The sequence below is a fragment of the Bufo gargarizans genome, chromosome 7 (assembly GCF_014858855.1).
Source record: "Bufo gargarizans isolate SCDJY-AF-19 chromosome 7, ASM1485885v1, whole genome shotgun sequence".
NCBI lineage: Eukaryota > Metazoa > Chordata > Amphibia > Anura > Bufonidae > Bufo > Bufo gargarizans.
In genome coordinates, this window is record NC_058086.1 from 185,861,097 (window position 1) to 185,888,282 (window position 27,186).

At 44.6% G+C, this 27,186-nt stretch overlaps 1 protein-coding gene across 1 annotated transcript in view; it reads right to left on the reverse strand.

Moving 5' to 3' along the window:
- ARHGEF3 (Rho guanine nucleotide exchange factor 3) overlaps nucleotides 1-23,328 on the reverse strand; it is a 45,298-nt gene extending 21,970 nt beyond the window's left edge. Inside the window, exon 1 of the mRNA XM_044301065.1 lies at nucleotides 22,909-23,328. Within this exon, the coding sequence (XP_044157000.1) occupies nucleotides 22,909-22,998 (90 nt within the window). The 5' untranslated portion in view covers nucleotides 22,999-23,328. The remainder of the gene's footprint in view (nucleotides 1-22,908) is intronic.
- Nucleotides 23,329-27,186: the final 3,858 nt, after the last annotated feature.

Genomic DNA, 27,186 nt, shown 5'->3' on the forward strand with positions numbered 1-27,186 from the left:
AGAAAGGTGTCAGGAGGAGAATGAAAGAACCAAGAGGCGGAGGGAAAGCAGAAATCCAGGCAGGGAAATGGAAGGGTAAGAAGAATTAGAGTGTTTTTTTTCTGTGCTGTAGTTAATAATATCCAATATAAATGTCCCGTTTCCCCACCAAATGGATACCAAAACCATATGCTAACAGGTAAATAGCAATAAGAGCACATTGTAGAGTGTCTATGAGTCAAAGCTACATCGAGGATAGCTGTAAACCAAACTGTCCACATCTCTGGTGTATGGAGCGATAATAGGGCAGCCATGAATTTCATTTCATATCGAGGCACACATTAGTTATTTACATAAGATTTATACAAAATCTTGTCTTCATCTTCAGGAGACATCGTGTTTTTGTAAATAATTTGGACCCGAGCATTCATTTTAGGGCCCCTCATTGCTGAAGTCAACACACCTGTTACGGAAGGCTGCACAGATTTTCCATATTGTAATTGCCTTGCACACTATAAATTGACTGTGAGTAAAAGCAGAGAGAAACTATATGCACCAACAGAGTATGTCTATAGAACCAGTATAGAATAAGGGTACAGGCAAAATCTGCAATAATTTCACACTGCACTCTCGTATCTTGTCTGGTATGACAGTGATCTCCACAGGCACGTTCTCTTACGGCAATCTACAATAAAGGAAATGCACTAAAAAAAGTACAAGTTCACGTAGGACTCTAGTCTGGGATGATAGTGATCTCCATAAGCACGTTCTCTTACGGTAATGTACAATAGAGGAAATGCGCAAAAAAAACACAAGTTCATGTTGGACTCTTGTCTGGAATGACAGTGATCTCCACGGGCACGTTCTCTTACTGTAATGTACAATAAAGGAAATACACTAAAAAAATACAAGTTCAGGTAGGACTCTAGTCTAGGATGATAGTGATCTCCATGGGCACGTTCTCTTACTGTAATGTACAATAAAGGAAATGCACGAAGATTGCTTTTATATTCAAAACACAAACAAATGTTTGATTTTCGGCTCATCGGACAGGAAGTTCCTGTATCTCATCCCAGTGCAGTACAGCAGCCTTCGTCTGGATCCTCAGAACAATGCAGTCCCACTTCTCAGACCCTATTGTGTCCATCTGACGCAGATGGAATTTTATCTTCAAAGGAACATGAAGTTTGTTCCAATATTTTCCTCTCCGGAAAGACTTGGGTTGCCATTGCCAATGCCCGAACAATGGTACGAGAGTCACGTCGGAGCCCTCTCTGTCTACTGTCAACAGTTGTGTACCATGGGCAGTTTATGTATGGTACCAGGACAGGTCACCAATCATTGTTCTGGAGCGTTCAAGGTCTCTGGGGACCTGACAAGACAGGAATCATTCAGGAGGTAGCCCAAAGTATGAATAGTGTCTCCTATCTTCCTTCCCTGTATTCTGTCCAGTGTCCCTCAGTAGATTAGGAGGAGATTTATTGAATTATCCATTGATACTACACCCGTAAGTTCTAAGAAACACATTCAGAATTAAGCTGACATGGCTCCATAATAAATGAAAGCCTACATTATCACAACATATTTCATCAAGTACATTTTACTTAGGATGCTGATAAAATGCCCAATGAATAAAAAGTTTGACTCATAAAATACCCAATTATAATGGACTTAATGGCCACCTGATGTGCTGTTTACGGAGCCAAAGAGGCAAGAGGGTTCTTGAGATTCAGCCTCAAGCTAGACATTAACATTGGATTAATGCTGGCCAAACCCGCTGACCTTCTAATGTGTATAGGATTGACACAACTACCCTTTGACAGTAGATGTCTTGAGAAACATGCCTGACCCTTCAGTTCTTGGGAAGGCTGTTGGAGCAGCAACATGGGTTACTTGCATAAACTTTCCCTCGGTCTGGCTCCACTCACCTGGGTGAAAAAAGGGGATATGTCCGGGTTCTGAACCTGGACAACCCCTTTAATCACATGCAATTACAAAAGTATTCATAGCCAAGTGCTGGTTTGAAAAATGTAGACTATACTTTGTGGGACGACCCCTTTAAATAAAAGATGCGATTTTACGGACTATAGCATCTCATGAAGGTACCACATAAAGGGCCTGCAGGATCAATAATTCTTCATTGATTTCATTTAGATTATTACTTTTCAGGACATTTATAATAAAGAAAATTTACTATTTAATAGGAACACTATTTGTGAGAGTTTTTCATCCATAGACTCTTGTGATTTGCGTCTATTCACTACACGGTGGCCTGTTCGCTACGCTGGTGGATTGTTTTGGCCGCTAGTTTGTTTGACTGACTGTGTACAAATAGGATGTCAAACTGAAGAACTTGTTGAGTTACAAGGAAGCAAATTAGCTCAGCAAATAAACAAGATTAGGTACAAAGCAGCTGTTAAGGTATTGCAGACACCTGAGCCGCTATCACCAAGAAAAGCCGGGGTAGTCCCTAAACAAGTTAAGATTTGTGTTCTGTGTGCACGGCATGCATTGTGTGGCCATGTGTATGCAAACAGCAAGACAAAAGACCATCGTACTGTGCAAACTGACAGAGGCAATCACATCTGGAAGAGCTTTAGCTTCTCAGTACAAGAGGCTTTGGCAGGTGATAAAATATATTTAAGGAGGAAGGCATTTAGCTTTGGTTGTTGCCAGGGTACATAACAGAATGGGAGTGTTGTGTACTATCCAGAGTTGTGGGTACTCTTGTAGACCAATTGTGGCATGTTAATGATTATACCCTGGGAAGAAGTCCTAGTTTTGGAAGACATTATGAAGCTTCTGGCTTCTTGTATCTAGTAGTAAACAGGGATGCTCATACACTAGTAATAAAAGCTAAAAATGTTACTATTTTTACCATATAATGTATGGTTGTCCTTCAAAACCAACTATTAATGATAGGTCATTCACCAGAAAGCCATATAAATCACTAGTGTATGACCAGCTTGAGGGTTAGCACTGCTGCCTTCCTGGTGGTCCATCCCCTTTAGATGCACATTGACTAAACCCATTGATTTCGGCAGGGCTGGCTGACCATTGAATGTGTAGGGGCCGGGGGAGTCCCTACTGTCTCCTGACAGCAGATGTTGAGGGAAAGAAGGGATGGGCATGTTGGATTTCAACATACCCCCCTTTGTTAATGAGGAAATAAGCCACCACCAGTCTGGCTAAGCATGCATATGTATGGACCTCTTATAAAATTGGAAAAATAGGCCTCTTTCACAGTGAATGACGAAACGTGCGATGTGATTGGTCTCCATGGACTGCTCACGTACACCCTGACTTTAATGTGTGCATTCATTGTGGGTCTGTGGTGATACCACGGGACCATGCCCTATTTTAGTCCTTGATTACGGATCCCTCACATTATAGCCTAAGGCTCCATGAAAATCCATCCATGTTCAGTCCATGGTTTTCATGGACCATTGGAAGGAGATGCTCTGGAAATTAAATATCCGCCTAGCAGAGTCCATGGAATACGGATGACACATGGAGGGCAAAAAACTGACACACGGACCAAACATGGATTCTTCACGGATGCAGATGCATGAAAGAGGCCTTAGACTGTGGACTCCACTGAGTGCCTTCTGTAGGTGCTATACAAATATACGAGGCAAGTAGATCCTGACCATACTATAGTCTATAAGGCACTAGACTCCAATGAATCTACAACTCCAGAGCATCCTGAGAGCCATAGATTCACAGCTGGAGATCCACAGGTTGGAGAGCACTGCCGTAAGCACTGGCATGTGAAAACCTACAGATCTCCAGTTGCTTTAAATCCCAATTTGCTGCTATACACTGGGATGGTTGACACATGGCACAGGAGATCAGATCCTTCTTCTTTACTCTTTCTCAGGTCTCTCCCTTCTTCTAAGGGTACTTTCACACTAGTGTTTTTGTTTTCCGGTATTGAGTTCCATCACAGGTGCTCAATACCGGAAAAAAACGGATCAGTTTTATCCTAATGCATTCTCAATGGAGAGCATTCCGTTCAGGATGCATCAGTTCAGTCCCTCTTACGTTTTTTGGACGGAGCAAATACCGCAGCATGCTGCAGTTTTCTCTCCGGCCCAAAATACTGAACACTTGCCGGAATGCCGGATCCAGCATTCGTTTAAATTAAAGTGTATTAGTGCCAGATGCGGCACTAAGTGTTCCGGAAAAACGGATCCGGATTTCCTGTCTGTGCAGTCCTCTAAAAATGTAAAAAAAAAAATGAATACCTTATCCGTTTTTCCGGATGACACCAGAGAGACGGATCCAGTATTTCAATGCCTGCCGGAATCCTCTGCCGTAAGTGTGAAAGTACCCTAATTTCCTAGATTTTGGTGTTGTGCACCGAATAGTTATTGGGAGTCATTTACAAAGACCAGCATGTTACACCGGTCTTTGTTTTCCCCTGAGCTGGAGGAGAAAGCGCCTAATTTATGATGAGGCTCAGGTCTTGTAATAAATTAGGTGCACCTCAGGCAGTCCATGCGCCTGGAGTAAAAACTACTCCAGCCCCTGACCGGCATCGTTTTCACTCCTCTTTTATGCCTGGCGTAAAAGACAGTAAATGTGTTGAGGCCAAAGTCCTGGTCCCCTCCATTCCCAAGTGGTGAGGATGGTGGGAAATTCCTGTGTGACAAAATATTGCTGCATGGGCATTCATAAATGGGTCTTGTGACTGTTTTTATGCCGGACCCCCATTGACTTCCAGTTGATCAGTAAATTACAGGTAAGGACTAGTTGGTCTGGACGGTGAACACATGAACCAGTCTGAGAAGGTGGAAACTCTTATCAAATCCAGTCTTTCTCCCTTTCATACTATCGCGTTTAGTCAACGCCTTGCTTATCAGCAGTAAGTCAAACTTCCACATGTGATTTTATTATCTCTTTGCATTAATTCTATCAGTGATTGGAGATTGGAGTGCTGGGGGCAGGACGTCACTGGGAACCTTTAGGTTTGTTAAAACTGATGTCATGATCCATTGGTGGTTAGCAGTGTCGGACTGAAGTTCCTTAGGCCCACCAGAGGAAATGATTCAGAGGGCCCACCCTCTGTGTATATAGGACCATACAGACCCTGTTTTACTAGGGGTCCATTATTGTCAGAGCTCTGGTGGACTAGTCAGGCCCTGGTGGTCAGACTGCAACTCCCTGTGTACCTGAAGCTGTCAAGGGATGCTGGGAGGTGTAGTTTCACCACAAAGAGATCGCCAGAAGTTACATGCTACTATATTTATTCAGGACAGGTTTGTTAATGTTGTAGGATTCAGTACCCATAAGAGTACGACCACACGGCGTGGTTGTGTGGCGCTTGCAACGTTCGAGCACCGCGTGGCTGGACAGGCTGCAGCGAGTTTTAATTAAACTAATGAGAATGCACTGTTTGGTCGTTCTGTATTGTTAATGGCCGGACAGCAATGGCCGCCATTGAAAATACATTAACAACACAGAGCGACTAAACGGTGTGGTCTTATTAGTTTAATTAGAACCCGCTGCAGCCCGTACGGCCGTGCTTCTCTCATCTTGTTCTAGAAATCGTGGGAGTCTTGGCACTCAGACCCCCACCGATGAAAACCTTTGATATGTCGCTATGACCTCCTAAAGGGGTTATCCAACCCCTATGATGACCTCCCAGTGTCCGGCGCCTCATATAGATTATGCCGTACTTACTCCGCTCCCTGGCACCCGCGTTGCTCCTGATCCCTGCATGCCTGCCGCTGCCTTTCCCCATCGCGCGGGTCAAAACATCCGCAATGCTAAGGTGACGCTAGGGAGGTTCGTCCCCAGTCGCAGCCCTCTATTGGCTGCCTCCCTAGTCGCCGGATGTTTTGATTCGTGTGACGGAGAGATGCAATGGCGGTCGTGCAGGGATCAGGAGCGTTGCGGGTGCCAGAGACCGGGGTAAGTATAATCTATATGAGGAGCCCGGGCATGAAGGGGGAGGGGGGGTCATTATAGGGGTTGGATAACCGCCTTAAAGTATTTTCAAAGTACAATGACACTTTAAAGGGGCTGTCCAATATTAGGAAAAAATAGTATTTATTTTTAGCCAAAAACAGCACCACTCAATGTCTGTGCCTGTGAATGGAGGCAGGCTGCAATACCGAACACAGCCCATGGTCAGAAGTGGTGCTGTTCCTGGAATAAATAAAAAAACACAGATTTTTTAAACATTTTTATGCAGACAACCTAATGATTCATTTCATAAAGCTCCAAAGGACTTTATTGGACGGTTATTGAAGAAGCCCAGACAACATTCCTTCAGTCTTTCTCTACTGGGCTGCATTGTTGTTGCTGGGATTTTAGTGTTTGATACATAGGCCTTAATGGTTTAGAAGAAAGGGAATATTCCGGGCTGTCGGGTCAAGTTAAATTGTTTTCTCCTAGTATTGATTAGCGCTCTATTCCATTTCAGAGCGGCGGACCACCCACAGACCACTAATTACCGCATTCTGCTGGAGAGCACACTCCACTGAAAGTCAAGTTTGATTTGGCTTCCTATAGAAAGACGAGCTCCATTCAGACCCACTCCCTATTGTGCTGGGAATACAAGAGCCAGTGACCTGGATAACATTAACCGAGGAATCGCTCTCTTCTTCCAGGTGCGATACAATAGCCCAGCCTTCTGCTTTATTCTCCACCAGCTGTCAAGGTGGCAATAGAGTTCTCGCTTCATCCGCGGAGGTCAGAGGCTCATCCACTTCCAGAGAAAACTGCTTGTGGAGAAATATGAAGGTCACCTCTTACTGCAGAGCAGATGACAGTGCAGAGCTTATCGAACCCAGTCGCTGTACAGAATGAATGACGAAATGGTCAGAATGAAAATAGAGGACTGAGCTCCACTTGCCTGCTAATGAGGTTCGAAGACTGCTGTGCCAGGGCACAACAGGCACTTAAAGGGGTTGTGTCACTTCAGCAAATAGCATTTATTATGTAGAGAAAGTTAATACAAGGCCCTTACTAATGTATTGTGATTGTCCATATTGCCTTCTATGCCGGTTGGATTCATTTTTCCATCACATTATACACTGCTCGTGTCCAGGGTTTACAACCACCCTGCAATCCATCAATGGTGGTCGTGCTGGCACACTGTAGGAAAAAGCACCAGCCCACGGTCCCAGCCACCAAAGAGGCTGGTGCTTTTTCCTATAGTGTGCCAGCGCGACCACCACTGATGGATTGCAGGGTGGCCATAACCATGGAAACGAGCAGTGTATAATGTGATGGAAAAATGAATCGTCAGCAAAGGAGGCAATATGGACAATCACAGTACATCAGTAAGTGCCCTGTATTAATTTTCTCTACATAATAAATGCTATTTGCAGAGGTTAGAGGACCCCTTTAAGAATCACGGTAACGTCTCAATGTGACTTCAGCTGTTCCCTGTAGAGGAGAAAGTCACAAGTGAACCACAGCTGCAATAGCTGGATGGTAATCTATAGGGGTACTCCGATCTCTTAAAGTAAATCTCCATGATTGTGGAGGTCCAAACCCTGGGAACCCTGAGAATGAAGGGGGCTACATCTCAGGAATACAGCTGTACCCCTTGTTTACCCAGCATGATGGTGCACCGGCCACTCAATATGCCAGTAGCTGCAGACTGAATGGGTACCATGCTGTAGTCCCCTGCACATCCGGGTGGCCAGGAGCACAGCTACAGAGGGAATGGGCCACAGAACTGATTCATCCATTCATTCTCAGAAACAGTGGGGGTCCCAGAAGGCAGACCCCCACCAACCATAATGCACATGCCATCGCTTTATGAGCTGCAAACATAATTCATTTCATGTTGATATACAGCTCTAGTAGGAGAAGTGCAGAAATACCCATAAACCTTTCTCGCATGTCTCTTTTAAAAAATACCCCCCAAAAAATATTCTGGACCATCTGACATTCCTCTTTTATCCCTCCTGGAAACTATATAAATTTACACCCCTTGTCAAAATAGTGAGGGTCATTTATTAAGGTACTTGGACTATTTTAGTTGTAAAAATAGTCGCAAGTCCCTTTTTTAACTGTCCGGGTTTATGTTGTGTTCGGCAGGATGGGGTCGGAGCAGGGTGTGTGTCGGGGGCCCGGCTAGGGTTGGGAGTCTCGCCCTGGCAAATATATTAACATTTACACCGGGAAACAGAAGTAAGTGTTGGTGAGAACTACTCTAGCCAGGGCCTGGAGTCGTTTTTCTCTCCCGGCAGATTTGCCTAAAACTAGTCAAATCTTATGGCAGCGCAGGAGAAAATCGAAGAAAAATCTAAGACCGGCGTTAAAAGCCGATCTTAGTAAGGCTACTTTCACACTAGCGTTCGGGCGGATCCGTTCTGAACGGATCCGCCCATAATAATGCAGACGGAGGCTCCGTTCAGAACGGATCCGTCTGCATTATATTAGCTAAAAAAAGCTAAGTGTGAAAATAGCCTGGGACGGATCCGTCCAGACTTTCAATGTAAAGTCAATGGGGGACGGATCCGCTTGAAGATTGAGCCACATTGTGGCATCTTCAAACGGATCCGTCCCCATTGACTTACATTGTAAGTCTGGACGGATCCGCACGCCTCCGCACGGCCAGGCGGACACCCGAACGCTGCAAGCAGCGTTCAGCTGTCCGCCTGTCCGTGCGGAGGCGAGCGGAGCGGAGGCTGAACGCCGCCAGACTGATGCAGTCTGAGCGGATCCGCCTCCATTCAGACTGCATCAGGGCTGGACGGCTGCGTTCGGGTCCGCTCGTGAGCTCCTTCAAACGGAGCTCACGAACGGAAACCCGAACGCTAGTGTGAAAGCAGCCTAAATCACCCCCAAAGTGTGTCTCTACGCAGTCTAATCAGTGCTGTAGGTGAGACTGTAGGGACATACCCCTTTGACAAATTGGAATAGTAGCAACCAGTTGTACATTTATTTATATATTTCCAGGAGGAATAACAGAATAACAAGTTCTAAGAAAAAAAAAAAAATGCTCACAATTTGTCATTTCATGGGGAATACAAGTAATTACTAAAACAGACATGTCAGGAGAGGGGACAGATCTTTAAAAGGGTGTCAGGATCACACAGATCTAGCACCTTTATTACATTGCACGTATCACGTTGCAAGAATACAGTGTTCCTTTATGGACAAGTGAGCTGTGACCGACTTCAAATAAGCTTCTCGCTACCAACAGATCAAGGTCTTTCAACTACACAGACCCTGAGCGTTTGCTGATGCCTTAAACACATCTTCTTGAAGCTACGCTGAAGTCCCAAAAGTAAGAAGAGTGCGAGCTTTGAAGTGGGTTAAACGGTTTGTGAGTCAGAGTCTTACGGAGAAGACGGTCTTTATGCTGCTCGCCTGGGGCGGCCGTCAAGAGTCTGGGTGATGGGGGCACCGATTAACTGTGCAGATATTTATATGTAAAGATGATGACACAACATATGGTACCCATGATGCATCCTCCGGAGAAATGGAAAAAAGAAGCAAGTGCTGCTTCCTATTGAAATAAACGATTTTGACGTGGAAACGCACCAGAAAACTCAGTGTGAACTGGCCCTTTACATTTCATACCAACCAATAGAACATGGATCGATCAAAATGGTTTAAAGAACCATAGCGCGCAGCCCTGCCTTACAGAGGGAGATTAAAAAACATGGCTGCTTTCTACCAGACACTACACCGCTCTTATCCATGCGTTATGTGTGATATTGTAGCTGAGCACCAGAACCAGCACCGCTCCTATCCATGGACTGATATTGCAGCTGAGCCCCAGAACCAACACCAGTCTTATCCATGGACTGTGATATTGCAGATCAGAACCAGCACCGCTCTTATCCATGGACTGTGATATTGTAGCTGAGCACCAGAACCAGCACCGCTCTTATCCATGGACTGATATTGCAGCTGAGCCCCAGAACCAACACCGCCCTTATCCATGGACTGATATTGCAGCTCAGTTCCAGAACCAGCGCCACCCTTATCAATGGACTGTGATACTGCAGCTCAGCCCCAGAACTAGCACCGCTCTTATCCATGGACTGTGCTATTGCAGTTCTTCAGCACCAGAACCAGCGCCACTCTTATCCATGGACTGATATTGCAGCTCATTTCCAGAACCAGCGCTACCCTTATCAGTGGACTGTTATACTGCAGCTCAGCCCCAGAACTAGCACCGCTCTTATCCATGGACTGTGATACTGCAGCTCAGCACCAGAAACAGCACAGCCCTTATCCATGGACTGATATTGCAGCTCAGTTCCAGAACCGGTGCCACCCTTATCAATAGACTGTAATATTGAAGCTCATTTCCAGAACCAGCGCCACCCTTATCAATGGACTGTGATACTGCAGCTCAGCCCCAGAATCAGCACCACTCTTATCAATGGACTGTGATATTGCAGGTCAGCACCAGAACCAGTACTGCTCTTATCCATGGACTGTGATACTGCAGCTCAGTACCAGAACGAGCACTGCTCTTATCCATGGACTGATATTGCAGCTCAGTTCCAGAACCAGCGCCACCCTTATCAATGGACTGTGATACTGCAGCTCAGCCTCAGAACTAGCACCGCTCTTATCCATGGACTGTGCTATTGCAGTTCTTCAGCACCAGAACCAGCGCCACTCTTATCCATGGACTGATATTGCAGCTCATTTCCAGAACCAGCGCCACTCTTATCCATGGACTGATATTGCAGCTCATTTCCAGAACCAGCGCCACCCTTATCAATGGACTGTGATACTGCAGCTCAGCCCCAGAACTAGCACAACTCTTATCCGTGGACTGTGATATTGCAGCTCAGCCCCAGAACTAGCACCGCTCTTATCCATGGACTGTGATATTGCAGCTCAGCACCAGAACCAGCATATTTTATAGGTAGGTACTAGGTGTGGATTTTAGAGCATATCTACAGTTGACAGGTAGAGACTACATTTACGTAAATTCTATACCATATAGTTTCTTTTTCAAGCCACAAGAACCTATGACTAAGATCTGAACTTCCTGCTGCCAGAAAACATACATTACCAGTAATTTATGACAAAACTATTACCCCCAAATCACACCAGGGTCAGAGAAATCAAACGGAGCATTATTATTCACAGATGTTACATCTTGCCAGCATATTAGTTGGAATTTAACCTACAAGATATCAAATGCGTTCAGCATTCGGAGAGGTAAGTCAACATTTTCTATGGCTTCCTGCCAAAAGCCCTTACTTTATTAGTCTGCTACTGGCAAAACTGGCCCCAAATCCGCAGAATTGTAAGAGTTTAGTCTCATAACTTGTCAGAAATCCAAAACCACACAAAACAGCAAGAACTGGAGATAGCATCAATCAAAGCCGGGAGTTATGAAACCTGCTCTTGTTACACAGACCTAAGGCCCCCCTGCAGATAGTCAGTCGAACCCACCGAGAACGGAGGGTTCAGCCGACAGTCTAATGTTTGGGGGGAGCCTCCGACTGTTCCCCACAGATAATGTCAAGGGAGAGAAGGATCGGCTGAAGTGAATATTTTTGCCCACTCCTTTTGTTCTCCAGGGAGATAAGCTGCCACCAGAAGTGTCTGCCACCAGCTTTCTCCTCTCCCTCCTTTAAATACATATATAGGCTTGGTGCAACCGAATGTGTATGGGAGAGTCGGGAGAGAGACCTAAACGATCAGCTATTGAATGTGAATGGCCAGCCTTAAGGTGAGTTTAGACGGGCCAATGGAGCGGCTGATTGTCAGGAAGGCAGCGTTCCTTCCCGAGAGTCGGTTGCTCGCTCAGTGAAGGAGACACACTTACATGCGGTGATCTCCTTCACAGTATGAGGATGAGCAGTCGCTATGTGATCCCTCGTCCCGATACAGAATCATTGTTTCTGGGCAGCAGATCTCTGTTTAGACCACATGATCTGCTGCCCAGAAATGATGATCGGTGGTGCCTGCACGAACCACAGGATCACCCGATGAACAGTTGGAAGTTTGATTGGAGGCTCCTCACACTCATCAGATCAGCCGTTCTCGCCAGGGTTCGGCTAACAGTACACTACTGTATGTAGGCCTTTAGGATATCCCTGGTGAATTCCTCATGGATCATGGAAGGTATGAAGAACCTTCATCTTGCGTGAAAATGAAGGACAATGAATCAACCTTAGGAGTTTTGATTTTCACAAAAATCTAAGGATAACAAGTAAAGAGTATGTCTAGTTGTATGGAAACCGGAACTGGATGGCTGGGAAGGGGCCGACATGTAAAGCCTTTCCCCCATCTTCACTACAAATATATTGACACAGCAATATATCCATCAAGACATTATAGGAGAACTCACACGGGCAGATCTGTGGCAACAATATGTGCAATAGGCCCATTCATGCTTGTAGCCAAAACAACCTCATTCAGATGTAAGGAGCGGATTTTCAATTGCAGGAAAACTGTAAAACATTAAAAGAAATTTGTGGAACGAGAGTCCCACCTCAGGCTGGAGCTATCCTGCTTTGTGCTCACGAAAAGGAGGAACTGCCCTGCTGATCATGTTGACCTTGTTTCGTACAGGTGGTGGGAATGTGGGAAATGAATGGTGAAGGTGCTGGACCCTCTGCCACGGGCACATGTAATCTGGATGTGGGAGCCATCATCAAGCAGACTGACACACTTAGGCTGGGTTCACACCTGAGCGTTTTACAGCGCATTCCTACGCACTGTAAAACGCTCAACAGGCAAGAACCAATGATTCCCTATGGGAATGGTTCACACCTGAGAGTTTTACAGCGCGTACGATCGCGCTGTAAAACGCCCGAAGCCCCAAGAAGTACATGAGCTTCATTGGGGCATCTTGTCGCGCGTTCCTGTACATAGACTTCAGCGGGAACGCGCGACAATAGGTGTTCGCTTGTCTCTGTATGCGCGATTGCAAACGCCCGTACAATCGCGCATACAGAGCGCTCCATCGCGAACGCTCAGGTGTGAACCCAGCGTTACACTTTTGCTACTGGACTCTGTTTCCGCGTACATAACGTGCACCTAGCTTTCAGAAGACATTTCACATAAAAAAAATTCTGCATGGGACATAAGACCAGCTCACGGACCGTATGTCTCGGAGGGCATACGGTTGTGTGCATGAGCCCTTATTTTCTGTCAGGCTGAAAAGAAAGGAAGAGGCAATCGCCCTGAGGCTACTTTCACACTTGCGTTTGGTGCGGATCCGTCATGGATCTGCACAGAAGGATCCGTTCAGATAATACAAATGTCTGCATCCGTTCAGAACGGATCCGTTTGTATTATCTTTAACATAGCCAAGACGTCTTGGACACCATTGAAAGTCAATGGAGGACGGATCAGTTTTATATTGTGTCATAGAAAATGGATCTGTCCCCATTGACTTACATTGTGTGTCAGAACTGATCCGTTTGCTCCGCTTCGTTAGGCGGACAGCAAAACGCTGCAAGCAGCATTTTGGTGTCTGCCTCCAAAGCGGAACGGAGACGGAACAGAGCCAAACTGATGCATTCTGAGCGGATCCTTTTCCATTCAGAATGCATTAGGGCAAAACTGATCCGTTTTGGACCGCGTGTGAGAGCCCTGAACGGATCTCACAAACGGAAAGCCAAAACGTCAGTGTGAAAGTAGCCTTGGGTGTAAGAAGGTGAGGGCGTGTAGGTGCATTATCTTCTAGATCTGGAGGCACGGCATGGGAAGGGTGGCCTCAGAATTAACCCCCTTGTTTTTCACATTTATAGTACATTAAGCAGACAGACTTGCAGTGTGAATTACGCTGCAGATATAAATATATGTGAATGAAAAATCATATATTGTGTACTGTATATCTATCACTTTCTGAATATCCTAAGATCAACACATTAACAACCCGGAGGTGGCAGGCACATATATAGCCTAGCTATACTGTATATGTGGATTTTGGTGCCACTGTGAACTTTCAACATCCATATTGAGGACTTAGCATTGAATGTAATACATACAGACTCACATATCCAGCTTGAACACCCATGGCCAACGTATGCACAAATCTACCATATACAGTTACTATGATAACATCATCCCAATAAAGTAAGCCCCCATGACAGCCACCGTGGCTTCTGCCTTTTACAGGTATAGACATTAGATGGTTGACCGATGGTTGGATTTGGAAAACATTTATCTAATGCAATCCACGAGTTCACAGCTATGGAATTTAGCAGTTTTGCATCAATCCAGCTTGCAGGTAAGGGTCCTAGACAGATTTGGGTTGCCTTGTGAGATTGCATGCACTACAACACTGAAAATTAATTGTTTTCCACCAATGAATATAGGGTTGGACTGGCCAACCAGAGGATCTTCTGGTGGGCCTAGGCAGAGCCGCTTCTGCCATGAGGTGAGATGAGCATCTTGCCTCAGGCGGTGGCAGACTTACCTCTGAGGGGGGTGGCAGTGTATGGCGGGGCATGGGAGCCTATGGTCCTGTACCCACCCTTCAGCCTCATAGGTTTCAAGCCACTAGGCCTGAAAGGCCTTTAAGGCAGTAGAACAGCGCAGGGGGGTAGTGATAACACCAGTCCGATACTGCATGAATGTAACTCTTGTGAGGCGGGTATGATGCATGTGAATGAAATAATGATGTAAACAAATAAGAACCTCAAACGCTTTCACTGCAACAAAGTATCAAACTCTTGCAGTTGTAGCCCAGTCTCCTGAATGGCAATGCCATCGTATGTAAGGAGCTTTACAGCTGAGAATTACAGTATATGGAATAATTACTTAACGTGAGATTATCCTAACTAAGCCAGTATAACGAGTCCGACTGTGGGAATCCCATGTGTGTTTTCCCAAAGCAGAGGGAACTCCGCACCTCCGCCACAATTACTATTTGTACAGTACCAGCATACTGTATTTCAACATGTAGAAAACATAACAGAAGACACACATCTACACACATTAAAGGAACCGTCATCTAAACTACGGCCATGCATCACAGATCGGCCTCACAAAGCAAATGGAAGATGGATCCCAGCATGTTCTAAGATCTACGGTTTCCGGGCATGCTGGGATTTGTAGTTTTGCAACAACTGTAAAGCCGATGTTTTGGAAAACCCTGAACTATACTATAAAATGGTATTGTAGTCAGAATATAACTAATAACACGTCATCTAATTTGTATTGATCAGCTGTAGACAGATACCGGGAGAACTTACAAACTGGTTGTCTACTGTCGAAATCTCACTACTCGATGGTTTTATTAATTGTATGTTTAATGGTCCAGCTCCTAAAGGAAATATGTGCTCCTCAGCAATGACACGGTTTGTTTAAGTCCAATTAGTATGGTTGAGATGACTGTTTGTACTTTAGGGTGGCCTCCGTCCTTTACATGGAGGTTACAGGGTTCATTTGGAGGGGCTGGGGGTTTATCAGCTGGACAGCCAGTTTTACTAAGCTTTGCTGGTTCAAAAGCCGCTCAGATCATCCGTAACCAGAAAGTAATTAGCAGAAAGTTGTTTGAAGTCCCGTGTGAAATTAGGCCAGTCTTAATTAATTTCCTTAAGGACTCTGACTCCAGTTTCAGCCATGTAGAGAAATTACAGGTTGAGCCTTAAAGGGAATGTGTCATCAGAAAATGACCTATTGTTTAAATAAATTTTTTATGTTAAACATTTTTTTTAACAAATTTTGGTGATTTTTTTTTAAATTTATTTTAATTTTCCATGTTACTGTATTATTTTTTTAATGTATATAATCCTGCAATTTTCACCTTGGCCACTAGGTAATGATAAGTAATAATTATAATTATTAAAAAAAACTAATAATAAGTCATGATTTCCTGTTCTGTACAGGTAACTTTTCAGTAACAATTATCATAATCATTAATTTCAAGTAACACCTCTGTATCGATAACACAAGGCCTATGGCTTACAATAGGTGATATCACAGCTTATCTGCTCCCTCATGACCTCTGTAAAGGTCACAGAGCATGCCTAGAAAACTCTCCCATGGAAGTCAATATGGTCAGCTCCTGCCCATTGTGTCTAAGACCCATGGAGCTGCTTTGAAAAGACAGGACGTTAGTGGCCAGTGAGAAAACTGCATGATTTTATAATTGGTCTTAAATATAGTGACCTGATCATTTTTAAACAATCACCAAAAATTCGAACAAAATTATGCTGAATGTAAAAATGAGATTTAAACGATGGGTCAATTATCGGGAACAAACCATTATTTTCTGATAACTGCTTGCTCGACAGCAGAGCTGATAATTTCTTCTGTATGGGATGAGGAATGACGCACACAAATCCTCTCTGTATGAAGTCAGAGGTATACAGAGTTACAGTATAGTCCCACAGACCTCTATGGGCACTGCATTATGGTTGCATGAGGCCTAAGTCAATTATCGGGAACTAACCATTCTTTTCTGATAACTGCTTGCTCGCCAGCAAAGATGATAATTTCTTCTGTATGGGATGAGGAATGGCGCACACATATCTTCTCTGTAATAAGTCAGAGGTGCAGTATAGTCCCACAGACCCCTATGGGCACTGTATTATTGTTGCATGAGGCCTAAGTCAATTATCGGGAACAAACTATTATTTTCTGATAACTGCTTGCTCTTCAACGGAGATGATCATTTCTTTTGTATGGGATGAGGAATGGCACACATGTATCCCCTCTGTATCAAGTCAGATATATAGTATAGTCCCACAGACCTCTATAGGTACTGTATTATGGTTGCATGAGGCCTAAGGCTGTGTTAACCAGGAGTGGACAATTTAGAAATCTAGATGCTTACAGCTAAAATGACTCATGGGCAAGATGGGAATCACTCACAGTCAGTTCTAGTCTAAAGTGGCTTAAAATTCATCCTCGCACCTGGTGCTCCGCAATTTCAGTAGCTCGGTCTCCCTGGGTCGCTGCTTACTGTTGGTTATTCCTATCTCGGCCGTGAAAAGCCAAGCTGTGACAACCCCTTTAAGAATCGAAAACTTCAAGGAAGTTTTTCATGGGTCAATATACACAGATCCAATTTTCCACCCTCTGTTGACTTCTTGGAGGAAACATCTATATCTAATGATGCAGCTCATGGAACATGTCACATTTTTTTAATGCACCAACACATGGTCTGTGTATAAAAAAAATCAGGTGTAAAAAATATGGCATCACACAAAGTTCTGGAAATCTCCAGTTTTGCGCTGTATTACAGATACCTGTCAGTTGGAACTGGTACAGTGTGCAATAGGCCTTGGAGTTTCTACATAGCCTGATTATCTTCCCGATCGCTGAGCGGGCAGAAATGGAGATGTCTATAGCCAGAAATGATGCAATAATTTTTTATAGAGTTCTAAGAAATTAAAACATTCATAGCAATATGCATAAATTAAATTAAGCACTTCTGCCAAATGTTAATTATGTTGATTAACTATTTAGGAGTCGACTTTGACAGCACATGGCGTATGTGAGTAATGATTATTAGGGCATAAAAGGAGAACCCCGGAGGTATCGAATGACGTGTTGTGTAACGCGCTGGAGAGGTCGGTGATGGGAGGAACACCGAAGAGTGCCTACAGCTCAATAATTACCCTATTAATAGCATGGAGCGTATGGAAGAAAAAATGCTGAAGATTACCTTTCCCGATTTGCGTTGAATGACACGTCCTGCATGTACAGAGAAAAGCTTCATCAACAGTTCTGCTCAGGATTCGCCAATACACGGAGGACGCACAATATCTGTTCAGCTCGTATTATGCTGGAGGATGGGAACAAGGTTGGTAAATTTGCCCATAGATTTGTAATGAGCAGATAGATCTGCTGGTAAGGTGGCCACCCTGTGAGCGAGACACCTACAGAACTGCCAGGAACCGCTGTCAGAACTGCGCTACTCAGGTAAATTAGTCATATTTTATTAATTTAGTTTACTCACTTATAGCGCTGACATATTCATCACTTGCTGTCCCCAATGGAGGTCACAATCATGAAGGGGTATTCTCATCTGAGACAATAGGGGCATATCGCTAGGCTATGCCCCCATTAGCTGATGGCTGCGGGTCCCACCACTGGGACCCTGCACCTATATCGAGAACGGAGCGGGCAAAGTGGTGGCTGGAGGACTCTGGTCCAGCCACCACCAAGCCGGCTCCCTATAGAAGTGAATGGGAGTGCACCGGGCATGACCGCCCACCGCTCCCATTCACTTCTATGGGCCCAAAAGAAATAGCTTCCCCATAGAAATAAATGGAGGGCGTCTGTGAATATGTAGTCAACACTTTCGAGGCCTCCTTTAGGAGATAGGTGCCTGGGATCCACACCTATCAGGCAATGGGGGCATATCCTAGCCGCTAGGAATCCAGGGAAAGCGGAACTAAGAAATTGTCAAATGAAAAATGTTCTGGTAAATTTACCATTTTAGGAGAATATACACTCCAGACATAATGATAGGGAACTTTGGGGGTTGTCTCATCTGAGACAATGGGGGCATATCGCTAGGTCCTAGCGATAGGCCCGTCGCTAACAGACAGGCTAGGACCTAGCGATATGCCCCCATTGTCTCAGATGAGACAACCCCCAAAGTTCCCTATCATTATGTCTGGAGTGTATATTCTCCTAAAATGGTAAATTTACCAGAACATTTTTCATTTGACAATTTCTTAGTTCCGCTTTCCCTGGATTCCCAACATTTTTTTTTCCCCGAACCTGATCAGCACCAACAAATACAGTAAGGATGGGAAAGAGATCAGAACAATCTTAGAATGCTTGTCATGTCCGTTAATCAACCAGAGAACAAATATTGGCAAGAGCATACATATACTTCACTCTCCCAGTGCCGATTTTCTTTACAGTAAAAATGAGAGGATGGAAAAAAGAGAGTGGATTTTTTTAAGGGTGGGGGAGGTCTACAGTTATAATATATAGGTATATACTGTTGGCAAGACTGAGTCAAGACTACCTACACAACCTCCACAGCAGCTATAACCCAGTTATGAAGGGAACAATTACCGCCTGTAAACGCTGATTGGGGAGTTGTAAGCTTGCCAATTCTCTAATGAAGTCATTTATAACTTTTTCTTCTTGTTTTTATACTACCCAGTCTGAATTCTACAGTAGGTGCCAAAATAAAAATAAGACTGTGCTGCAGCATGTTCCTACGGGGATGGATGGCCTGCCTGTGACCACAAGCTGCTTTGATGAACCCTGCTGCCCTGGACCTGGAATGCTGCCTTTTTGGCTGTAAAATGTCTCTTCAAAGATTGCGGAAACCTGTTGATCCCATAGAGATTCTGGCAGCTGGTGCATGTCTAGAAGTGCCTGAGAAAACAAAGGTCAAAGTTTTTCAAGGCTCGGTTATCTGGGAGAACCCTCCCTCCTCTTCGGAAACTGCACATACAATCTGCCTAGAAGCCAGATTCATAACAAACCATTGTTCCCGGCACAATGTGCACAGAGCACAAACATAACAAGGGGAAAAAAACAAGCCAAAAAGAAGTCAAGTAGAAGAGAGTGAGACCACTTTACTAACAGTCCATCTTAGCTACTTATACCCAAGTGACCAAGGGTGGACTGGCCATAGATCCTACAGGGAAATTCTCCAGAGGGGCCAATGCCCAAGCCCTCCTCATGGCCACCATTTGAGAACATAATGATCTGATGCTCTCAGCATTAACTGACGCCATGAGTATCAGGTACTTCTACCCCTAGACGGCATCTGCAGGTGCCCTCCTGAATTCAACTGTATCACCATCCTCAGGACAGTGATACAGTTGAATACTGCAACGCAGGCATCAGTATTTTATGATGCGCTGTGGTATTTGGTTATGCTGGGGCAGTATTTTGTGCTGTACTGAGGTACTGCTGGTCCTGCCTACTTGTGATAATCTGGATCCACCTATGACATGGGGCCACTTTGAAAAAAAAATTCCAGGGCCACTTTAAGTTCCCAGTCCATCCCTGCAAGTGACTGAACTGCCCAGATTTACAAACAGAGGCATTATATTGTGGCATGATGGCCAATTATGGTGGGATCTGCTAGCTTTCGATTGCATATGACCCTTGCGGATTGCACCATAAGTGTTTACATTTGCCAGCAAACACCGAAGACTGAGTCCATCTTCACAAAATAAAGCAGACGGTGTAGACCGCTTCTTTCCTTGCGAACGGCAGGTTGAAAAATAAGTTGAGAATGAACATACATATGGCATGTAGAGGGTCTTCTCAATGTCAAGAATTGTGTTACATGTATATACAGTAGAAGTCCATGTATGAAACGTAGTCCATAGAACTACTATATGGAAATGTGCATTAGGGGGCATTTACACCAACAGATAATGTGACCGATTTTTTTTGCTATACACACACCAACTATTGGTCTGATTGGACAGAAATTGGTCAGATAATCTGTTGGTGTAAATGATTGATGTGTTGTCACCAAGGCCAACTAAGGATGGGTAGTTCATGATGTGGTTCATGCAGTGAGAGTCAGATAGTCCCTTTAAAAACATGAAGAAATCATCCAGATGCTACAAGGCATGCAACGTGTAATAGTAAGTGTATGTCCTGCATGTGATCCAGGCAATAATCAGATTAATGCATGGTAAGGGCTCACTTAAATATATATATATATATGAGGCTAGAAGCTTGCTGGTTGGGTACAATGGAGCTCTATGTGGTGTCCATCATTTCCAACTGGAGGGGGCATTAAAACCAATGACCATGGCCGGTGCAGCGTAGCGTGCAATAGTTTTTTAAGATGTTTTAGATCAGGCATGCTAAACCTGCGACCCTCCAGCTGTTGCAAAACTACAACTCCCAGCATGCCTGGACAGCCTACAGCTATTAGCCTACAGCAGGGCATTGTGGGAGTTGTAGTTGGAGGGCCGCAGGTTGAGCATGCCTGCTTTAGATTAATGTTGTTGTAAGAAAAGGCAAAACATATTCCAACTGAGAAGCAGAAGGCTGTGCCGCCCAGTTCCCTTTCTTTTTTACTTGTAAAATGAAAGACAGAACAGACCCTGAGCTTTGGCAATGTGAACCAGCCCCGAGAGGTTGTTAGAATCACTTAGAACAGCACAAACCCGTCGTCATCATAGGCGCAGCTTTGTACAAGGCCGTGCCTGGTGGTGTCTCCAGCACCGCTCTGTAAGCCATCACCCAATGCATTAACCAAACTGTAAAAGAGGTGCCCAGGAAGCCACATTCACATCAGGATCTCCTGAGATCTTTATTGACCTGAAGCCGATTCCTGCCATTTATTCATATCGGTTCTCTGTTATTATGTCACAAAGAAGCAATAAGATCTTATCATCTCACTTCAGCTAAAATACGAGCCGCAGATCTGATTCGGTTTTTATATTCTTCTGAAACCTAAATATAGATTCTCCTGTGACTGATAACCTAGAGATTGCATCAGATGGAACACAAAAGCGGAAAGTTGTAAAGAGGCGAAGGACTTGCATCAGGTTTCTTGCAGAAAGGATAGAAACCGTCCCATTCATCTGAAAGGGGCTTGCAGAAATCCAGGCACAGGTTGATGAAAATCCTGTAGCAAATCTGAAGAAGGACATTAATAACCCCCCAAATATATTTAACATTAAACTAATAAATCAAAATGTTCCTAAAGATTCAGTTTACGGACGTTGATCATTTTACCACCAGGGACGCCAGGTTCCTCATTATTAATGATCACTACATACAACTTTGTGAGCAACCCTTAGGTAATGTCACCACGCTGGTAGAACTCTGCCTACCAGTATCCTATGTCTATGGGAGGTAAGTACAAGCTTCGACAACAGAGAAGAGCCGGGGGGGATAAAGAAGGACGGTTAATAAATATTCTACCTGACAAGTTTAGATACAAGTCACCTAAGCCACTTGCACACAAACGTTTTTTGTTCCGTTTTTTACATTCCGTATAAAGAACCATTCATTTCAGTGGTTCCGCAAAAAAATACGTTTCCGTATTTCCGTTCAAAGATAGAACATGTTCCTATTATTGTCTGCATAACGGACAAGGATAGTACTATCGGGAGCCAGCTGTTCCGTTCCTGCAAAAAAACGGAATGCACACGGACGTCATCCGTATCTTTTGCGGATACGTTTTTCGCGGACCGCAAAATACTGAAAAACGCCATACGGTCGTGTGCAAGAGGCCTTGCTAGAAGATTTCAGGGTGGATTATACCAGGTTTGGCTTTGTGGCTCTAAAAGTCTGTAAGTGGGAATTCACTGTGTCCCGACAGGTAAAAAGCTTCACAACAGATGTGTCCGGACAGGTCTGTTAGAAAATGTTCTGTTTTGCAGTCTCGCATGAGTGACACTTTACTGGTGTCCATTACCTATCCTTGCTAAAACACACTGCCAGGTTTAACCCTTTCATCGCCAGCTGAGCGTGCACACAAGGCAAACACCTGCAATCTAGACCCAAGGACGCATTTCTGCAATAAGCGCAATGGATTTGTTGTTGCATTTTTGCTACAATTTGTAGACATTTACTGTTGGTGGATTACTATGCATCCGGCTGGAGACAAATAGTGCACTTATCACTGCAAACCCCACATTTGCTCATTGTCTCCTGTCTTGAAGAATCAGCACAAGTCACAGACTTTACATTGGAGACTTCAGACACAGACTTTAGGGTCACACGGTGAGGTTTACTGAGGCAGTTTTGGAAGCCAAAGTCAGGAGGGGATCATAAAAGGAGAGAAGGTGTGAAGGACAGGTACGTCTTCTTCAATTCATTCCTGGTTTTGGCTTCCAAAACTGCATCAGGAAACCTGATGGTGTGGCCGTACCCTTACAACCTGCAAGGGGGATCTGAATCTAAACACTAATAGCAGACAGGCTGGACTGCGTCCAACATACTATGGAGTGTGGAAGCCTCATTCATTTCCCTTCTCCGGGGAACCTTCGCCGGGGTCATATTCTTAATATAAGACTGCAATGCAAAGACACAGCAACAGGCAAGACTCTCATCATCCATCCATCTGTCCCATGTTACCTCAATGCTCTTGGTGGTTGCACTCTTGACTTCCAGAGTTAAATTGACCCTTTTGACGGTGAGATAGAAGGGATAATCCTTCGCCACCATTGTGGCTTTGGGGTTAGTCCTTTGGGTGGTCACAGTGGATCCTGAGAGTAAATCAGATGTGTAAAAGTGCAGGCTCTCAGCTCCAGAGCTCCAGGGCAGCCGGGAGAGAGGGCGAAATCCAGTTGTGATCTTTCTGTGAGTGCATTACACTGGCTGACTGCTGAGTCTGACTGCCACAGGGGAGGGTGAGGGAAAGCGATGGTGTCAGCACTGGAAACACTACACCACCACAGCCATTAGAGAAATCCCTCCTCTCTGCTGCACTGGGGGAAGTGGCTGCAGCTCCACAACCTGCTCCTCAGCCACTGAGAACACAAGCTTCTTCTCACCCTCTCATTCTCTCTAACTCATTGCTCTGTTATATATGCTCTTCTCTCCTCCTTCTCCGTGATTTTCAGTGATCTTTACTTCTTTACCCCCTTTTCCCTCTCTATTAGTCTTCTTGCTCTGTATATACAGCACCTTTCCCCTCTCTCAATGCTGTCTACTTCTCTCCTCCGTCCTCTATATATCACCCCCTTTTCCCTCTCTATTAGTCTTCTTGCTCTGTATATACAGCACCTTTCTCCTCTCTCAATGCTGTCTACTTCTTTCCTCCGTCCATTATATCTCTCTCCCTTTTTTCCCCCCTTATTAGTCTTCTTGCTCTGTATATACAGCACCTGTCTCTTCCCCTCTCTCAATGCTCTCTACTTCTCTCCTCCGTCCTCTATATCTCTCTCCCTTTTTTCCCCTCTATTAGTCTTCTTGCTCTGTATATACAGCACCTGTCTCTTCCCCTCTCTCAATGCTGTCTACTTCTCTCCTCCGTCCTCTATATCTCTCTCCCTTTTCCCTCTCTATTAGTCTTCTTGCTCTGTGTATACAGTACCTGTCTCTATCTGTCTCTTCCCCTCTCTCAATGCTGTCTACTTCTCTCATTTCTTCTCTATATATATCTCCTTTTCCCTCTCTATTAGTGTTATTGCTCTCTATATAATAACTGTCTCAATCTGTTTCTTTCCCTCTCTGAGTGGTCTCTATATGACTCTCTCTCTCTCTCTCTCTCTCTGTTTGCAGGTCTGTCTTCCTCTGTTCATCTTTTCTCATCTCTATGCACTTCTATCTCATTGTTCTCTATCCACCCTCTCTCTCTCTCTTTCTCTCTCTCTCTCTTCAGTCCTCTTCCCCCTTTCTATCTCACCTTGTCTCTTCCTTTCTACTTCTATCTCATCTCTATTTATTTATTTATTATACGCACTTATATAGCGCCACTATATGCTGCAGCTTTACAGACATTATCATCCTACTGTCCCCAATGGGGCTCACAATCTAAGGTCCCTATCAGTGTGTCTTTGGAGTGTGGAAGGAAACCGGAGAACCCGGAGGAAACCCCGGCAAACACGGGGAGAACATACAAACTCCTATGCACTTCTCTTTGCGGAATGGGTGCCGACCTATTCATTTCAATGGGGCCGCAAAAGATGCGGACAGTACACCATGTCCTGTTCGCTGCCGTAGTTCCGTTCCGCGGCCCCGCAAAAAAGATAAAGCATGTCCATGTCCTAATCATTGCGGACAAGAATAGGATATTTTCTATGGCAGCGGCGGCCATGTACGGTCCACAAATTGCAAAACGCACACAGGCCGGTTATCAGTGTTTTGCGTATCCGCAAAACACTACGGTCGTGTGAATGTAGCCTTATCTACATACTCTTCTCTCTCTCATTTCTCATCCCCCCTTTTATCTCACCCTGTCTCTTACTGTCATCCACATTGCCATCTCATCTCGCTCTACACTTGTCTCTGTATTTCTGTTTGACCGCGTTCTCCTCTCTCTTTCCTATTTTACACATGCATTATTTCTCATTAAATGGCATTTCTATCCAAAAGTAAAGGCAATAAAAGGAACTACGAAGTAATGCAGCAAAAAGCTTCATTTAAACATTTCCATTGTTGGCTAGGTTTTTCCATTTCCCCTTTTGATTCCTATACGAGAGTTCGATGACGAAATGTTTCAGGGGAAACCCACGTACTGTAGTTTCTCCAGTGGATAGACCTAAGAAAAGATATTATCAAATCCGGGGCACATGAGTCATTACAACGCAGCACTCGGTTCGGGAGCAGAAGAGTGGGCGCCCTGTGAGTCAATATGATCAATATGACTAGAAGAAGCACAAGGCCTGTGCCAGCCATGTCTGATCTGTTGTACACGTGCTACATATTGTCAGAGGATGCTCTGTTTTTAGACTCATTCATTTCTTTCCGTACTATGGCTGGTTTAGATGGGCTCTTGTGTTTTGGCTCAGCTGAACAGTAGTCCGGGAGTTGGACGCAGCATCTACGCTAATATGTGGCTATATTACAGACCTGTAAAACCAGCCATTATACCATTTTGCTGTAATTGTTTTTTTTTTTGTTTTTTTTACTCTGTTCTTGGAAATGTACTTAGAATTGATTCTACAGGAAATACAATGTAAAATCTGTGCTTCCTCTTGCTGCATTCTCCTTTCACCACCTATCTATATATATAGTGCATGTTGCAGCTGCGGGGGGTATAATAGGTGCCCATACAGCCATGTCTGTCCGTGCATATACACATTCGGTTAGGCTGAGTGTGTACGTGCGGTAATAGGAAGAAAGCTGCTGCCAGACACCTCTGACGGTGGCTTATCTCCTGGGAGAACTGGCACTGAAATTTAATGCAACTCATCCCATGGACATCATCTGCGCAGGGAAAGTCAGGAGCTCCACATACACGTTAGATTGGCGCCCATCCCGACTAGAAACGGCAGGGTCAGCCAACAGTACTGTAAAGTGTATGGGGCCCTTAATCTTAGTATCCTTTTAGGGTCTCATGTTGGCTCTGTCTAAAGACCCTACACAGGGGCGGACTGGAAAGTGGCCCTTAAAAAAATAAATAAAAAGATACTAGTCAGGTCCAAGTTGATGGAAGGCAGGGCCACCACAGGTAGGCAGGGACAGCAATACCATACTGCGGCACATTATACCACAGTCCATCACAAATGGCCGGCCGTGAGGCGGGCTCAGGCGGCCCCTTGGGCATCTGCCCACCGGGAAGTTTCCCTGTAAGGTCTATGGCCAATCAGCCCCTGGACCTACACGTAAACTGCACCTTGTGAACAAGGCTCGATGCCAGTTTTACAGCTCTGACCTACTGATAAAACTGCAACCGTATAAGCGACATATGCAGTGCTGTACCATCATGCATACAAAAAACACCTGCCCTCAGAGCACCCTGAAATCTCAACAGTTGGTACTAAACAAACGCAAACGTTTATTACCAATAAAATATATCATCTTGCTAGTGTCAGCATGCATGCCGGTGTCTGTATAGCTGGGAATGTGCGATCTATTCGCTTTTACTGTTGCTGGCCTACGTCAATATACTGCTTTACACAGGAGCAAACACGTATAGGACTAGTCATGTTAATGAGATGAAGGACTAAATCTGAAATGAGGGAGGGGGGGTTCACACTGACATTATACCCATTAAATGGTGTCACAAATCCACAATGTCCCCTCAGCCAGAGACCAATAGACATGTAAATAACAATCAGGGCCGCTCAGGGGGAGGGGGTTCTACAGTAATTGGAGTTTTTGTAATTCACAAATCCTATTAAACAAAGCTTTTAAGGCAATATATTTGCTGCTTAGGCATGGCATACAGTGTCTGTATGTTGGCAATATCTGTAATTAATAGGGCATTTACTCATGATGTGTTTGCACTTTTAATGCTGGATCCATAGTGTCACTCATCAGCTTTGCATTTATTTGAGACAAATACCAAATCTTTCTAAAATGTGCGCTTTTTTATTGCCATTTTTAGTCTTTTTTTAAACACAAAGAATAAAAATTCTCCCCCATCGCTGTGAAATATGTTGGTGTTAAAGGGCATCTGTCAGCAGTTTTGTACCTATGACACCGGCTGACCTGTTACATGTGCACTCGGCAGCTGAAGACATCTGTGTTGGTCCCATGTTCATACTGTATGTGTCCGCATTGCTGAGAAATAATGATCTTCTACTATATGAAAATAAGCCTCTAGGAGCAGCAGGGGCGTTGCCGTTACACCTAGAGGCTCTGCTCTCTCTGCAACTGCTGCACCCTCTGCACTTGACAGGCAGTGAAAACGTGATCACACCTGGCCCTGACTTCTTCTAAAGTCAATCAAAGTACAGGGGGCAC